General features: G+C 38.7%; 1 protein-coding gene across 6 annotated transcripts in view; it reads right to left on the bottom strand.

Annotated features, from left to right (window-relative positions):
- Nucleotides 1-18,623, bottom strand: part of rfx2 (regulatory factor X, 2 (influences HLA class II expression)) — a 79,115-nt gene that overhangs the window by 42,864 nt on the left and 17,628 nt on the right. For 2 of the 6 annotated variants that reach the window (XM_057841090.1, XM_057841094.1), the window contains exons 2-5: nt 5,758-5,866; nt 5,289-5,378; nt 4,254-4,336; nt 574-841 (exon numbers count right to left, since the gene is read on the bottom strand). In XM_057841090.1, the coding sequence (XP_057697073.1) occupies nt 574-841; nt 4,254-4,336; nt 5,289-5,378; nt 5,758-5,865 (549 nt within the window). In that variant the 5' untranslated portion in view covers nt 5,866. Of the gene's footprint in view, nt 1-573; nt 842-4,253; nt 4,337-5,288; nt 5,379-5,757; nt 5,870-13,762; nt 14,425-18,623 lie in introns of those variants that run through there. The other 4 variants (XM_057841092.1, XM_057841091.1, XM_057841096.1 and 1 more) reach the window with 4 other exon arrangements.

Raw genomic sequence — 18,623 nt, 5'->3', positions numbered from 1 at the left:
AAGAGTTGCTCATATTATTACAATATTTTCTAGACGATAAACCACACCTTTTACATAGTTTGATTGGACCTGCGATTTATACTCAGGTGCAATTAATATATATATTTTTTCTTTTTTTACACAGTGAGAAGTGTCAGGGGTTAGACGTATGTGTGCCCTCCACTTCCAGAGTTGGCGGTGTGATATTGATATTGACAGTGATCCTGAACGTGGACTTGGTATTGATTTGGTGTGAGCTTGAGAGTTTGGGAAACAAGTTATTTTGTGCTGTTTAGGATGTAGTTATCTGAATGTCATCTGTTATGGTAACAGACACTTATTTAGCCTGTTGTACTCCATTTTATTGGTTTGACTATAATATGTAATGTAATATGTAATGTTTGTTCTTAGTCTCTGATAACTGTAAAATTCCTCCCCAATTGTGCAATTTTTACTCAAGTGTGACAAATGTATTTTTTTCCCTCTTCATTGTGCATTTTTTTGGCTAGTGTGACTTATAGTCCCAAAAATATGCTATTAGCACACTTTTTTTTAGAAAAAGTGCTCCAAGAAAGTTGGATATGTGTTGCTCACCATGGCTGAAGAGGAGCGAGACGAGTGTGATACATGGTTGCGGCTTCCTTCCATGTTCCCTCCATGGATCAAATAGGTGCTGCCGCTGGAGATGATATGACTGCTGCTTACGTCCATGGCAATGCCCACCATGCTATGAGGTGGGACGCCACCACTAGCGGAGGAAACCACAGCGGTGACGTGAGTTCCACCAGCCTGTGAGTCAAAGTACGACCCTCCGCTGCTCTGGCCGTACAATTGCGCCTCCGGGTTGTAGTAGGCCGTGCGACTGTAGGGAATCGCTTTGGTTAGTGTGTAGCAAGAACATTCACTCACAACGAAAGTAGTAAACGCCAGAAACTTTCTGAATCAGAATATCATTTAAATAATGAATAAATATTTCATTGTCTGGGCATTGAATCCATTACAACTGGACTGTTTTAGTGAGCACGACTCACCACTTCATGCAACAAGGCTTGTTGAAGAAGGCTCTAGTTTGTGTTTTGGTGTGGGAACACAGCTATTTATCTTCCAAGTTGGAGGCACACCCCCAAACCAAAATGGTATCATTCTTTTGGAGCACATAACGACAGTCGTTAAGATGCCTTACAGATAGGCCGCTGTCTGTCAGCGAAGGTCGTCGGGTGGAAACGCCCTCATTCATATTACCGGTAAACTCAGTTTTAAAGTGGTAGCAGCGCTTCCGCTGCAGTTGTTTTTATTGGCTGAAAGCAGATTAATTAGGTTTCTTCTCAATGGACGACAGGACGATGCTATAAGTGTGAAACTGGTGGTGTTGTAAGCCATGTCCTCTCGTTGGAGATGCTCTTTGTACCTTCTCAAACCTGATACACTACACCAGAGGATGAGGGTCTGGTTGGAGTTATCTCGCAGCAACACTTGCAAATGAGTTGTTGCAAAAGTTCAGCATTCGCACTGCGACCAACCGAACTTTCCGAGCAGCATCACGTGGAAATACCTCCCTCCTAGGAGGGGAGGGAGCGCGGTGCTGTGATGCTGCACGTAATGTAGCATAGCATTATTTTTTAAATGTTAAGCTGTGTATAGGTTTTTTTCTTTATTACTGTCATTTATTTTGCAGTGATAATGTAACCGTACATCTGTATGTGTTAATTATTTGTCAACTGACTGTTTTGTGAAGCAAAAGTTTGTATGCATGTAAGTTTGAATTAAAAAAAAAAAAAAAAACGTAATGTAGCATAGCATAGTAAATCGCCGCTCGGCCAGCGGCAGGGTCCACTGAATGCCGAGAAAACTGGTTTATATATAAAATGCATAGGAGAAAATTAAACCACGAAAGGGACCCCAAGTCACACAGGCGAGCTATCTCACTCTCGTGACTTTTTGGTATGTCAAATTGTCGCCACTTCCAGGAGAGCAAGACTCAGAAAACGGCCGCCCCCAGGGGCGACGCCTGTCTCGGCCAGTCACTTTCACATGGTACGTTCAGCAACAGCATGCATAACACACTTGCCACATTAGAACCCAATTCTGTGTATCAAATGAAACTGCTTAGCACAACACAACATTTGGCCATTGTTAACTTTGAATAGCGTCCGCGCTGCACTTCCGCTTCCAAGGATGCCTTGCGTGTACTGTCACAGCCTAGAGCAGATATGTCCAAAGTCCGGCCCGGGGGCCAAATGCGGCCCATGGTCAAATTTCATCCGGCCCCCAGCCTCTGTCATAAAATCAATAACGTCTGGCCCGCACACAGAATTAATAAATTGGTCAGCAGTACTGCAACCAGCATATGAAGTAGCTTACACACGAAATGCTGCTCCTCATTTACCCACTAAAAAGCTGCAGCACTTTAAGCAACATTACCCCGTGTGACCAATTACTTCCATTTTCTAAAATGACTACAATCAACAACAAAAAAAGAAAGTTGACTGTAACGGCCGATGCTTCAAGTATAGGTGGAAATTGGACTATTTCTTCACTAAAATACACAACAACTGTGTCTGCCTCATTTGCAAAGAGACAGTCGCTGTTTTCAAAGATTTCACTGTGAGGCGATATTACCAAACAAGACACGATGATATGTACGACAAGATTACAGGGAAGATACGCAGCGAGAAATTGAAGCAACTTTAAGCTAGTTTAATTTCACAGCAGCAGTATTTTGCAAGAGCCCAACAGTCAAAAGAGAACGCCACAAAGGCTAGTTGCGAGATTGTTGAAATTATTCATTAAAAAAAAATAATAGAGCAAATGTGACAAACTGAATGGCTTGCTAAAATTTGCTTAAATATACTGTTCTACGTAAAGGACGTCAGCCAAGATCGGCCCCCCACATTATTTACCACACCAAATCTGGCCCCCTTTGCAAAAAGTTTGGACACCCCTGGCCTAGAGCATCATCGCTCCACGCTGTGACTGCACATAAAATAGCAAAAGCGCACCCTGCTCCAGTTGCATTCACAAGCGATGCAGGGATGCTTAAAGCGGACCGAGACCCACGATTTTTAAGCTGACCAGAATTCAGTTGTTTGGTCTGAACTAGAAGCCAGATGCACATTCACATTTACAAAAGGAAGCGGACTATCTTGAGAAAAAGAACTCGGGTCCGTTTAAAATGGACCAAAATGTCTTAGTGTGAAAGCGCACCAAGAATGACAACACAGTCCCGTTTTTTACTTTGTCTTTCACCCACCTTGTTCTTGTTTAGGGCTGCTACAACGAATTGATAAAACTAATAATTGATATTTTGAAAAAAATCGACAAAGAATTTCATTCTCGACTCAGTCTTGTAATTATTATGACAGCCACATAGCGGTCTCCCTGTTAAGCGCCTTGTTTTTGGTGTCAGCGATTTCAGCCGTTCGTGTCTTCACCTCTTGGGGCAGTGTGGCACACGCATGCAGATAACCCATTTTTAGTTGATAGTAGACAAAAGTTGCTATAATGTTTTGTTGTACATTTTACCCACTGCGTTCCATGAATGCACTGCTGTAAAATAATTGATAAGATTTAATGCAATTTAAAAAGCTCATTAAAATAGAGTTAAAACATAGATTACCTTAACTTGTAGCCCATTTGTGTGTTATTTGTGCAAGTTGCAATATAATTTAATTTGTATGTATGCATTTGACAGCAATGTTTTTTTTAATTATTGATAACGTTAGGCAACACAATTTTTATTGTTTCAGGTCTGAAACCTGTTTTCGAATATTTTTTGGGGAGCAGAATTCAAAACTGATCTCAGTTTTTCTTTGGCACATCATTTTGTCTACACGATTCGCGTTTTCTTAAAAAATATAAAAAACACTACTTGACTTATACGTATGCTTGATTTGTACATAAAAAAAACATACATATTATGAAAAATTATAATATTGTTTTTAACACTATTATGTTTTTACAACCGACATGGGTATTTAAGCAATGTAATTTCGCCCCCAACGATGTGCGTGTTAGACTTTCTTCAATTTAGCTGAAAGCTACGTTAAATAAACAACTGGCACTTAGACTTGGAATTGTTTCCTTAAATGAGTTCAATTCCTCTAAACTTGAGCCTGATGAAGCTGGTCAGATGAGAGGCAAAACCTGAACAGTTCGGTTGCAATTGTTTCAATGCCCAAAGAATATTAAGTTAGGTTGCAGTCGTTTCAATGCCCAAGGAATATTAAGTCGGATGTGTTAAAGTGTTTCCTCAAATATGATCTAAAAATGCTTACATTGTTCCATTAGTGTAAACGGCCTCTCCACTTTCCCCTACGTAGTGCACCTGGGATGGATAGACATGCTGTGACTGCTGTACCTACAAATAATGAATACAAATTCATAGCAAGGTAAATTAAATATTTTATGAAGTTTAAAAATGAAACATGAACCAAAACAGTTCAATTAACATACAAAACAAAACAAAACAAAACAAAACAAAACAAAACAAAACAAAACAAAACAAAACAAAACAAAACAAAACAAAAAGCCAGTTTGGTTTCATAGACAAATACATTTTGAATTCTGAAAAGAAAAAGTGAAGAGGTGTTTTTTGTGTGTGTGTGTTGCACATCCAATGCGCAACAATATTGGTGGGACCCAAAAGACAAAGGTTGTCTCCTCATAGAAAGAACGAGGTACAGAGAAGCTTGTAGGACCACATTCATGCAACAGCTCTGCGGGGAAATATTTCCACACCTTTGTGTGAAAGACTAACCACAAAAGTTAGAGTAGTCAGTACCAAATTTACACAAACGTGTGCAAAATGTACCACCAAGCCTGATGCCATATCTGTTAGTATAGTGTGTACAAAAAAGGTGACAAGTACAGAATTGTGGAGCCAGCATGCCAAGATCCTCATCATAATATCCCAATTTGATTCCCACCAAACAACGAGAGTTTAATACGAAGCAAAGACACAGGTAGCGGGCCAGGCTCAGCCAGAGAAAGATTTTTGTGAGTATAAGAAGCTAGTGAAGAATTCAGCTTTCAATCAGCAGCTTTCAGTTAATGACTGACTCCTTGGCCATTATCAGAACAATACAATATATATTTTCTCAGTCTATTCTTAATCTGAATGTAAATTCTGACACCAAATAACAACACCAGCAATAACTTGCTAACACACAAAGTAAATTTTACACAGCTTATATTTGTAGTTATCCACTAGCTTTGCTGATTAATAAATTAAGTCAGTATCAGAAGCTTACGGGCCAAGTGGTAAAAGACTATATTCACAGCACTGTATATATATGTACAGTACTGTGTACCTGTGGAGGCACCTGTTGAGCCCTGGATACTGAAAGCTGCTGTACTTGTCCTCCCTTCTGAACTGAGCCTGTGGCTTGTACCAGCGCTCTCTGTGTAGATACAAGACATAGCTCCATTACAAGTGTATGCATGTATTACAACACACATGGCCATGTACATTAAAACCAGAAGATTCCATTCCTTAGTAAATATGCAATGACAGAAATTCCTTGTGCAACCAACTGAGAAACTAACCGTAACTGCTTTTAATGAACAGAACAGCTCATGATGCACTTGTTAATAATTGAATGTGTAAAAAAAATGTATTCAAAGAACAAAATATGGAGTAGCAGCATATTTTTTAAAAATTGGAAAGACTGAAAATCATTCTTATTTACCAACAGCTGGATTCTGGATCATTTCCAATGGCAAAAAAAGATTGGTCTGGCTTCCAAAGTAATCTGCCAGGGTCCAGTTACAGCATCCTACCTGTTGGGAGGCCGGGACAGGCTGTACCACGGGAGCCTGAGCTGATGATGACGTCCGCAGCGCTGCCACGTTGGGCGACGTTTCGGAGCTGCCCTCGGAGCTCTGCATGCTGCTTCGTAAGAAGGCCACCGTCAAGCAAGCGATGAGAGTAAGAAATCGGAGAAAAGAAAGCGAAAAGAATGAAAGAAAAGGATTAAAAACAGTAATTTTTCACAGGTAAACGTAATTACAGCAGAAACAGTTTCAATAAGTTGAACTACAATGCACCATGTCATGTTATCTGTTTAATTAATAATGATTAATAATTTAACTTTCCAAGCTATACACTATGACACGAACTCACACTATTTACATATTTAACAGCTGTCGTCACCCTTTCGACAATCAGCATGGAAACTCTTGGCTTTTAACAAAAATGGTAGCATTGAGATGGGATCTGAAGAGAGTTTGAGGTTCACCTCTTCCTATATCGCTAGCTAAAGAACCAGGTCAACTATAAACTTTTTAAAAATATTTAAATCTGCAGACAGTACACGCTCAGGCAGGTATTTCCCAGAAGTTCCTGAAGGAAGCAATAAAGACATGAATGTTTTCTGGGTGATTCCAGAATTGGAAGACATTTTGACTTCGAAATTCTTAAAATTCTTAAAAGAATAAAAATTAAATCGATGAAATTAAATAAGTATTTTTATTGCATGATTTATTTAGGTGTAAACAACATTTGTATTCTCACAATTGCAGGTAACTGATGCAAATCCATACTAATGTTAGTTTTTTGTGTGGAGTAGGAGCTAGCTGTTTAGCTATGTGCTACTACAGACAGCGAGGACAAACTCATTTTTTATTGGAAAAAAACTAAAAGATATATTTGTCTTATTCTGATTATATGCATAACAGGAGGAAGAAACATGAAGATTTAAACATACAATTAAGGCTATCTAGTTTATAAAATATGAAAAATTGACAAGAGTACATCAATTTGTTCTGCTTTTGTCACGATACTAGCGCTGCAGCTATGGATTATTTTAGTAGTCAATTAATTGATGAACTAGTTTGTTCGAGTCATCGGATAAGGAACATGAAAAATTAAAATACCTGAGCTGAGCCTCAAATGGTATTAAAAAAAAAAAAAAAAAAAGCATCTATGTAAAACAAAAGAACAATTGGCTAACTTACAAAGCAAAATTAAATGCTATAAAATGCTAACAGTTTTTTTTACAATCCTCTTCACAAATGGTTCAGACACATATTCCCACATCAAATGGCTAAATATACCTATAAACAGGGGTGCACATATTTTTTTTGGCCAGGTTCTCAGAGGAGGACCTGGAGATGTGACTTGGTCCTCATTGAGCTTGAGAGGCGACCCGCCAGATGCGATAAAATTATGACAAGCTTTACTTAGAGCCAGTTACCTTTAATTAATTATATTAACAATTAATGCTTGATTAACATCAACTGGCACAACAAAATTGCCATTACTTTGAAGTGAAATGTAAAGAAATAAACATAAAAGCACTAATTCAAAATAAAGGGCATTATGCGGCTCCCACATTAACTCCAAGCCTTTGTAAAAGTGGGATGTCGTCCTCATAAGAGCTCATTGAACGTGCATGTTTAGCTTTGTGAAATGCGGGCAAAAACACGTTTGTCAGTGCATGGCGCTATTCTTCAACTTTATTCCGCCACTTGTCCATAGGGCGAGTGGGGTCCTGTCTGACAGCGATAGGTTGCTTAATTGCCACATGCTGTTTTTTTCGTGCTTTTCAAAGTTTGGATGGCTGAAATTCTTTGACCCTACATAAAATGCGCTGCTCTTATCAGCGACATTGGGATTCTCACGGCAAATTTTGTACCACATTTCCGTGCAAGCATCATTTGCTTCTAGCCATGGTACCTCCTGCAGCCACTTTTCAACAAAAGTCCTTTTTTTCGGTAGCTCCGGTGACGTCTCTGTCGTCTGTCTGTCTTTTGACAGGGGTGGGGGAACACGGAAATAATTACTCGGTGGGGCCTGCCTCTTTGACATTTTGAGAAGTGATTTTCTCGTGTCCGCCGCAAATACAGTGGTCAGCCATCGGTACGCAAAAGCGTATGGAAGCCGTTGAGGGCCAGCGCGTTTATCTACGTCCAGTACGCATGCGCGCACGCGGACCACTTATGTGCACCCCTGCCTATAAACTAAATTATGAATGCATTAAAAAACAGTAGCTCAAACAAAAACTTACGTTGGTCTTAACAGGGAGCAGCTGGATTCAGCAATGCGAAATGAGGCAGACCAGAGTGTAGAATATCCACCCTAATCAATAAAACTAAATGCAAACACTTTCAAAATAAACCATTACAATGCCACTTTAATTAAACGAATACTCCAAGCAATAAAATTGAATTCGAATATTTTTTTCTAATCGAATATGCGAGTTAATCGATTAATCGTTGCAGCTCTACACGATACTAAAGTTTTCAACCTGATAGCAATACACCAAAATATTTCGCTATACAGTTTTTGATACTACATAAAAAACTCACAATTAAACGTTAACTCTTTCAGTTTTTCCAGAGATAGTAATAATTTTTTAACCAAAAAAACGTTTCCTCGAATTGCACCAAAATTAACAGGAAGTGATCCAAATTGTACAATACAGTGACCTGGGAATACCCAAAATACATCAGAAAGTAACCCAAAATCAACAGGTGGTGACCCAGAAAAGCCCATAAATGGACTAGAAATGATCCAAAATGTGCAGGACGTTAGTCTGGAATATCCCAAATGTACCGGAAGTGACCCAACAACAACGGGAAGTGTCCCATATTTAACTAATAGCCTGCCATTGAGAACAACAAACATCCAAATTAATTCATTTAAACTGGGAGAACTGGCTGTAAATGCTTATCTTTCAGTGCCATTGACAGCGGTAGACATTCAATTCATTTTGACTGGGAGGGAAATATGAACATTCGTTCGCCCCTCCCAGTCAAAATGAATTAGACACATTGCACCGTCAATGGCAGCCAAGGAGTTAACAAGGAAAATGAAATAATATCCTCCATTATCATTACTATCAAGAGTAGTGCAAAATCACATTTATCCAATGACAACATATTTCTGGGCACCTATGGTAGTGCAAAAAAAAACCAGCAAAAAACAACAGTATCATGTTGTGCATGTAGCATGTTGTACAGTAAATCAAATTTGAATTATGTTTACTAAATCAAAAGTTTCCAAAGTTTCCACGAGATAGTTATGAAACAATTGATACCCAGGAATTAAAATTAAGTTTTAACAGTTTTATTTGAGATTCAATTTGATCATTAGAACATCAATGATTGTAGATTATGAAAATGACATTTTAGGGAGTGCTTCAGAGTAATTTGGTATTTTTCAAAATATGTTTTCTCTCGAGTTTTTTTTTTTTAGATTTTGTCTCAGGGCAAGTACGTTTACTCAGAAATGGTATGTTTTAGTATTTTGGATAATTTAAAATTTATTGAGAGAGATGAAAAAATGTCGTCCAATTCTGGATTGACCCCGCAATGACCAAAAAAATGGATAGTCAACCTTCAATTCGTTGATAATGTGTACTGCATCGTAAAAGGCTAGGCGGAAAATGCAGCGACACAAAGGCTTGTCCGAAAAAAGGCAAAGTAGGGAAAAGTGTGAGCAAAGGGGGGCTATTGAAGGAGCGGAATAACAAGCAGGCGTGGAAAAAGGAATTCCCCTCAGAAAAAATATACAGTAATGAAAGAGTCCAAAATGATGAGGGGTCTGCAGGCCCGAGCAGGATCCTGACAATATCCAGCGCTTGTTTGGAATCAGCGCTCCTCTCTAAGAGCCCAAATAATCCAGCTGATGTGAGGAAATTCCTCAATGCTTTGCTAACGTATTTTGGTTGCCATGGTGAAGAATCCATGGCAACCACCCCCAACTCAAACCTCTTGTCCCTCCCCATTCACCCCTACCCCCACAACCAACCTCCGCCTTTCTTGCACAAGAACTTTGGAGTGTGACTGCAAAGAGCTGAGTGGGGGTGGAAGGCAGGGAAGATGCTGTGGGGTGGGGAGGGATGCTTTCATTTAATGAGAAGCATTAAAGACAGATTGGACAATGAGTGCACTGTGAAGGTAGATGTTAGAATCAAATCAGTAAAGAAAAACGAGTGTTGTGCTGCAGTAATCAAGCACAAAAGCAACAGGTGCAGCCACTTATGTTCCTCGACTTTCTATGGAAAAAATTAACTAAATGACCATTTAACAAAAATATTGATGTTTTATACATCAATTGGTATTTCATGTTCACAGAGTTTAAACATGAAGCATGAGAGCATCTAACAACACATAAATATGATTCATCACTAAAAACTGAGGGTATCATAATGGGGCAGATGCCTACTCACAGTGATATCAGGAACAAGTGCAAAATGTTGTTTAAGATTATTGAAATAAGATATACAGTGCTGGCCAAAAGTATTGGCACCCCTGCAATTCTGTCAGATAATGCCCAAATTCTCCCAGAAAATTATTGGAATTACGAGTTTGGTAGCAATATCTGTTATAGTTTATACTGTATAGTTTTATATATATATAGTTTATATCTGTTATAGCAATATCTATTTTGCTTGCAATTTAAAAAACACAAAAGAGAATGAAAAAATTAATTAAATCATTATCATTTTACACAAAACTCCAAAAATGGTCAGGACAAAAGTGTTGGCACCCTCAGCCTAATACTTGGTAGCTCAACCTTTAGACAAAATATCTGCCAACAACCGCTTCCGGTATCCATCAATGAGTTTCAATGCTCTGCTGGAATTTTAGACCATTCTTCTTTGGCCAACTGGTCCAGGTCTGAAGGGTGCCTTCTCCAAACTGCCATTTTCATATTTTTCCACAGGTGTTCAATGGGATTCAGGTCTGGACTCATTGCTGGCCACTTTAGAAATCTCCAGTGCTTTCTCTCAAACCATTTTCTAGTGCTTTTTGAAGTGTGTTTTGGGTAATTGTCCTGCTGGAAGACCCATGACCTCTGAGGGAGACCCAGCTCTCTCACACTGGGCCCTACATTATGCTGCAAAATTTGTTGGTAGCCTTCAGACTAGGCCTGAACGATATTGGAAAAAACTATTGCTGCGATTTTTGGGGGGGGCTTGCGATATTATATTGCGATATTAAAAAAAAAAATAAATAAATAAATAAAAATTTTTTTCAAAAGAAATTTTCACTAGATGACTTGAATAGCTGTTTGGAAAGACTTTGGATGACTCACAATGACCAGTGTACAGTGATCCCTTGTTTTTCGCAGTTAATGGGGACCAGAATCCGGCGCGATAAGTGAAAAACCGCGAAGTTGCGCCCCCCGCCCCCCAAATTTTAATTTTTTTGTGTGTGTGTTCAATGTATTTATTCAGATTTAGCATTGGAAAGAGATACAAATAAGGCAATGTTTTTTTCTCACTTTTTCCCCAAAGTATGATTAAAAAAAATATATATATATATACACAGTGGGGAGAACAAGTATTTGATACACTGCCAATGGGTTTTCCTATTGGCAGTGTATCAAATACTTGTTCTCCCCACTGTATATATATATATTAATAAATGGTTTTAAGCACTTCAAATGTAATAATTATGATCAGTTTTAAACATACCTGTCCAACCAAATCATTTTTGAACAAGAATAAAGTACTGTAGTAGAAAAATTCTTGGCGTTATTAAATACTTCTGTTTATCTACCTAAGCTGTGACTCTTGGTGGACATGTAGAAATTACAAACTCCTCATGATCACTTCTGGCATTTAATTTATATGTCTCAAACGTCTCCACACACACACGCACACACACACGCAGCCACACACACACACACACACACACACACACACACACACACACACACACACACACACACACACACACACACACACACACACACACACACACACACACACACATTCATTCCAAAGCGGCTTCTTTGTAGAAACGTTTAACAAGTTAAACGATGATTGACAGCTGCTGTGCTATGATGTCCGCTTCTTTGGCAAGATCAAAGATACCAGCATCGTTAACTTTAATAAGCAAGTGCTGCAGTGACAGAGAGGTTCAAAGAGCTGGGAGAGGGAGGGTGTGAGGCTCTGCGCAGAGCAGAAAGCAGGGCGTATGTGGATTAAAAAAAATAAAAACTATCGCACGTCCTTGCGATGGGACTATCGCGCACGCACACATCGCGATGGCCATGTTTAAACGATATATCGTTCAGGCTTACTTCAGACTGTATAATGCCATGCACACTGTCAAGCAGTCCAGTGCCAGAGGTAGCAAAGCAACCCCAAAACATCAGGGAACCTCCGCCATGTTTGACTGTGGGGGCCGTGTTCTTTTCTTTGAAGGCCTCGTTCCCCCCCCCCCCCCCCCCCCCGTAAACTCTATATTGATGCCTTTTCCCAAAAAGCTCTACTTTTGTCTCATCTGACCAGAGAACCTTCTTCCAAAATGTTTTTGGCTTTCTCAGGCAAGTTTTGGCAAACTCCAGCCTTGCATTTTTATGTCTCTGGGTCAGAAGTTGGGTCTTCCTGGGTATTCTACCGTAGAGACCCTTTTCATTCAGACGCCGACGGATAGTACGGGTTGACACTGTTGTACCCTCTGACTGCAGGACAGCTTGAACTTGTTTGGATGTTAGTCGAGGTTCTTATCCACCATCCGCACAATCTTTCGTTGAAAGCGCTCGTCAATTTTTCTTTTCCATCCACATCTAAGGAGGTTAGCCACAGTGCCAAGGGCTTTACACTAATTAATGACACTGCGCACGGTAGACACAGGAACATTAAGGTCTTTGGAGATGGACTTGTAGCCTAGAGATTGCCCATGCTTCCTCACAATTTTGCTTCTCAAGCTTCTCTTTCTTTTCTCCATGCTCAATGTGGTACACACACAAGGACACAGAACAGAGGCTGAGTCATTTTTAATCCATTTTAACTGGATGCAAGTGTGATTTAGTTATTGCCACCTGTTATGTGCCACAGGTAAGTAACAGGTACTGTTAATTACACAAATTAGAGAAGAAGCACATGATTTTTCAAAGGGTGCCAATACTTTTGTCCGGCCCATTTTTGGTGTTTTTTGAAATGGTAAGGAGTTTTTTTTTTTTTTTTTTTCCCCATTTTCTTTTGTGTTTGTTGTTTTGTGTAGATTGGAAGCAAACTAAATGAAGATATTACTACCAAAGCATTTGTAATTGCAATCATTTTCTGGGAGAAATTGAGCATTATCTGACAGAATTGTAGGGGTGCTTTTGGCCAGCACTGTACACGTACATGATCAAAATTAAGTTGTTTTCTAAAGGTATATATACTGCAATTTATCATTAGACATAGACCGATAATTGGTCAGGCCGATTAACATCACCAATATTTGGAAATTTGACGTATATCAGTATGGGCCTTTTTTTTTTTTAAATCAGACCGGCCGATATGAAAACATCTATTTAAAACTAGGTTATATATTTGTTATTTCTATGATTAGTTTGTTCATTAGTCTAGACCTGTTTTTATATTCGTGGTTGTATATTTTCTGTGGAAACATTTTAGAGAGCTATTTATTTAACTTTTTATTCAACTTTACAAAACATGTTTCCAGGAAATTCAGGCACTTCTTGAGCTTTATTTTCTATTTGTGTGATTCAATAAACATGCTTTAGGCATTTTTAATGTAGTTCAGTGTTTGCATTATTCAGTTTTTTTACGCCGATTTTTACACTTTTACTGCAAATGAATATCGGCTCCAAAAATCGGTTATCAGCCCCTGTAACTATTAATAATCGGTATCGGTCCTGAAAAACTCACATCGGTCGATCTCTATTTATTATACTCCATTATCACACACACTGGAGTTAGCCGATAGAAGTGTAAGGGACATGCCAAAATCAAATGTTGTAGTTGTACATACAATAGAAAAAAAAAATGAAACATTTCAATAAATATGGCACTGATATGTAAAACACAAGACCACTTACAGTAAGACCTGGGACTTTCACTTTTCTGCTCCACTTTCATGATGAGTGAGTGCTTCTAATGAGGGTACCAAACACAATTGTGACAATGACCCATCTATGTTCAAGGTGTGAAATATGTAGTCTTGAAATAAAAAAACAAAAAACTTATGTTAAAATTATTGGCAATACAGACACTATGATACAAAGTGGAACTAAAATAAAGTATGCTAGAGATTATCCACAGAATCATAACAGACTACTTTCCAACAGTGAGTGAACGGGAAGTAAGTAAGTCTTCTTCAAGAGAGAAAACAATACATCTGGGTGTGCCACCACTGGCGTTTCCGCAAGAACAAGCCATGACTAAGAGGATGGTGAAATAGCTGTGTGTGTATGGGGGGTGGGGGAGCAAGGGGGGGTGCATGTGTGTAAAAAGCTCAAACTAAAATATAAAAGTCAGTAGAACTGAATGATATTGGAAAAAATTTGCGTCGCGATTCTTTGGGTATTTGTGATATATTCCGATAAAGAATTAGAAGAATTTTCACCAGACTTGAATAGCTCAGTTAGGGAAGACTTATGTTGACTCACTATGACCACCTTGTGCTCATTAGAGATGTCCCGTTTCGATCACATGATCGGAAATCAGGCCGATCGCACCATTTTTCATAGGACTGGAATCGGGTGAAAAGGATCGGGTTTTTATTTCACGCTCCCTCCTGCAAAGCAGTGCGGCCAAACTGTTTTTCTTGGTCACCAGTGCAGCTGGTGTTTTTGGTACTAAAGTTAATGATGATTGATAGGTTTGTAGCTTTGATCTGGCTAGAGACGCCTCGGTAGCTCTACGATCAAAGGCAAAAATATGTTAATTATCATTAAGATTGGTACACATTCTGAAGTATGCCGTGGCAACCCATTCATTGTGTAAGTGAGAGGTTGTTCTTGGCAGACGGACTCACCGAGACGACAGAGCAGAGCAGGAGTAGGGAGGAGGCAAGAAAGTTGTGACGCCGAGCAAACGCGATGCTAGGTAGCTCCAATAATACATGTTGTAGCCGATAGCTAGTACAAACTACGCCCGCATGTTATGGTAGATATGGTAGACATGGTAGATATCACATGTACTGTACATACATATAACTAGATGCAAATGACAGACATGGCACTAAATGAGTTAGTAGACAGCCGCCATCTTAAAGCAGTAGACTTTTTAGGACGGCTCTGTTGTAGAGAACCTTCCTCGCGAACCTAAGTAACTTTTTATCTAAAATACTTCTAAATCGGCAAAATCTTGACTTGAATCTATCTTCAAATGATGAAACAGTTTTAAAATTTTCATATGTCGAAAGTAGAGAGAAGGGAACTAATGCAATAATGGGAGCAATTTTAACAACTTTTAACAGTTGATTCAGGGTAAAGGGTAAATTAGGGTAAAGAATTGGGCTCGGGCCAATTGTACCAAAAACCTTCACAAAAAACTTCACATAGTGTGGCCAATGTTTTTTTTGTTTTTTTTTTTGAGGAAAAAAAAAAGTAATCATCCCCAATTACTTTGCCAAGTAACTAATTACTCTTACATTCAGGTAATTGAGTTACTAACGCAATTACTTTTAGGGAGAAGTAATTTGTAACTATAATTAATTACTTTTTTCAGTAAGATTAACAACACTGGTCATCATAGCATTCTGCTATTTTAATTTAGCTTTGGTAAATCTATTTCATTACTGTAATGCATAGCTTTCATTAGAATCACCCATATGAGGTTCCTGGGAGAAATGGCAGAATTCTGGTAAAAACAACCAATGTTTTACTGCTAACTGCTAAATAATGGGAAAAGGTATAAGAAAACTTGTTTTTCCTGGTGAAAGAAGCGAGTTGATCCTTTAAATTAGTAGATGTAGAGCAGGGGTAGCCAACTCCGGTCCTCGAGGGCCCCTAACCAGCTTGTTTTCCATGTTTCCCTCCTCCAACACACCAGACTCAAATAATCAGGATCGTTATCAGGCTCTTGCAGAGCTTAACTGATGAGCTGATCATTTGATTCAGGTGTTTTAAAGGGGGGACACATGGACAACAAGCTGGATTGGGGCCATCGAGGACTGGAGTTGGCTACCCCTGATGTAGAGTGTACAGCAGGGGTCTCCAAACCGTTCCTCAAGGGCCGCTGTGGGTCCTGGTTTTTGTTCATACTGATCAAGCACAGACCTTTTAACCAATGTGGTTTGTACTTAAACAAGCAGCACCTGACTGCAATCAACTGATTACACTTATAAAACACCAGATTGGTGAAAAAGAGCGGTCTTGTTTTGTTCGAGTGAAATCCTGCACCCACTGCGGCCCTATGTGGAATAGTTTGGAGACAGTATATTCATAGTAGTTCTGGGCGATTTTATGGTTAAAATCGTATATCGAAACTTTATTTTTATGTCGATCTTGGAGATTGGCCATTACAGACATATTTTTTCGACTAAAACATGGTGCTGATGAAAACTGACTAGTTTGGCGGACTTTGAACAGACCCTAAAAAATCCAATGTTGATGGTTTTCAAGACAAATTTTCCTGTCCATTTGAAGTAAACTGTAACACTCAACACATGGAAAAAAGAAAATTAAAGATACTGTGCATTAAGCCTTTCAAGGCCAAACCACAAAAGAATTGACAGACAATTATAATTCTTCAAATTTGGAGCCTTAATGTACCCTTGGAGTAAACAAACTAAAAGAAAATCATTCATATTCCACCCTTCTTATCCTCACAAAGGTCGCTGGATATCAAATATAAATTTTCATGAATTTGTACTATAGACTATGTATCTCGGTTGGCCTAGAAATGCCTTGGAGGCCACGGAGGAGCTGGTTGAAGTGGCTCGGGACTCCCCAGTGGGGAGAGGGAAGTCTGGGCTTCCCTGCTAAAGCTACTGCCCCCGCGACTCGACCCGGAATAAGCGGTAGACAATGGATGGATTTATACGATACATGAGGATTTTTTCCAGTAAAAAAAAATCACATTGCTAAAAAAATCATGTACTAAATATAATAAGTATGTACGGTGGCCGAGAGGTATCAGGCAAAATGCAAAGTCCAAACACTTTGCAAATAGAAAAAAGCACGAACCCCAATTGCAAACGCTTTGCAAAAGAAAAAAAGCAGGAATGCAAACTGCCACAACACGATCCCCAATTCCTAAAGAGCAACTGGAAATTGGCAAAAGCACAAACCCCAATTGCCACAACACGACAGCAAATGGCTCCCAGCACGAATGCAAACTGCCACAACACGATCCCCAATTCCTAACGCGCAATTACAAATTGGCAAAAGCAAACCTCCCAAATTCTTGAAATTATAACATATACTGTAATGTCACTGTCAATCACTAGTTCTAGGAAAATTCACTGGAAAATGAAAGATTTCTCCTAGGTATATTTATTTTGCTTGAAGTGGCAGTTATTTAAAAAAAATATTACTGTAATTTTTGCACTATAGGTACACCTAAGCCGAACCCACCCAATTTGACAAGAAAATGTTTTTTGTTCGTATATAAGCCGCACTGGACTGTAAACCACAGAGATATTCACACTAAAAGACATGCATCTCAAGAGCAAGTAAAATCTGCACTGGACTATAAACTAGGTTCAAAGCAGGGGTTAATAGTCCGAAAATTACGGTACAGAATACCTTTCAAAAAAGACCCTACTTTGTGATCCATTAAAAAAAAAAACATTCTTGTATTATCAAATAATTCATATATTATTTTTTCCATATTTTATTCATTTCATTGAATTTATTAATTATTGAATTTGTATTTTTGTAAATTTGGGATTACTTTTTCATATATTGGCTGTCAGAAGTGTAGTTTGCAATACGCAGAATTCAGATTCAGATTCAGAAGTGCTGCTAATTTCATATTATGGTAATATTCATATACAGTATGAATAAAATATTAAACTATTCTCTAATTTTTTTCATTGCAGATTCTTTGAACTACCAGTTAAAAAAACAATGTATTTATTTAGAATAGAATCTATATAAAGAAAAACAATTGTGATCCTTTGTTTGACCAGATTGTTCAACTCTAATTCATAGAAGGCAATAGTCTGTTCCAAAATGTCTAGCAATGCAGGGTGGCTCTTCTGCAAACATCTGACAGTGAAAGAGTTCAAATCTTTACTCTGACCTTTTAGGTAGTTTTCATCTGAATGATACAAACACACGAAAACTTTTTTTTAAAGTTACAGTACTGTTTGTTCATCATTTCAAAGAATGGAATTTGTCAAAAGCATGTCATCCAAGTTCCAAATACACATGCAACAGTTATCACGTTTACATACAGTCAAAGCTGCAAAGCCTGAAAGGTGGATTGGTGTGCTTCATGCTTTTTAATAATCCATTAAAGATGTGGATTTAATAGGTATAATGAAGTGTGCCAAATTGGCTAGTTTGAAAAAGGAAGAGGGAATCAAGTGGGAGGGTCTCTCTAAACTTGGTGCCACGGAAGGTGAAATGTCATGCAAACTTCCCAGTGGTAATGCTGGAGCACAAAAGTGTAACACGGCAGGGGATTGAGAACATGACTACAAAGATGACTGGACACACTGCTTTTGGGACGAGGACTCAGCCCTTCACATAAACACAGAAGCGACCTCTCTTGGTAGGTCTGTGAGCCTTGTCCTGTCCTAAATAAAAACCAACCTGAGTTTTAAAAAGCTGCTCTAAAAAACAGAATAAAAAAAACTTTTAAAAGGCTTACAAAAAGACAGTAATTGTGTACCCCCTCGAACAGACAGGATTAAAACATGTGAGTCTCTGACATTTCAAACTTTAACAGGAGTCAATCAGAGAAAAATACATACAGATGTTCAATTAAATGAAGGCGCTCGCAATC

The sequence above is a fragment of the Corythoichthys intestinalis genome, chromosome 7 (genome assembly GCF_030265065.1).
Source record: "Corythoichthys intestinalis isolate RoL2023-P3 chromosome 7, ASM3026506v1, whole genome shotgun sequence".
NCBI lineage: Eukaryota > Metazoa > Chordata > Actinopteri > Syngnathiformes > Syngnathidae > Corythoichthys > Corythoichthys intestinalis.
This window is presented reverse-complemented; position numbering and strand designations above follow the sequence as displayed.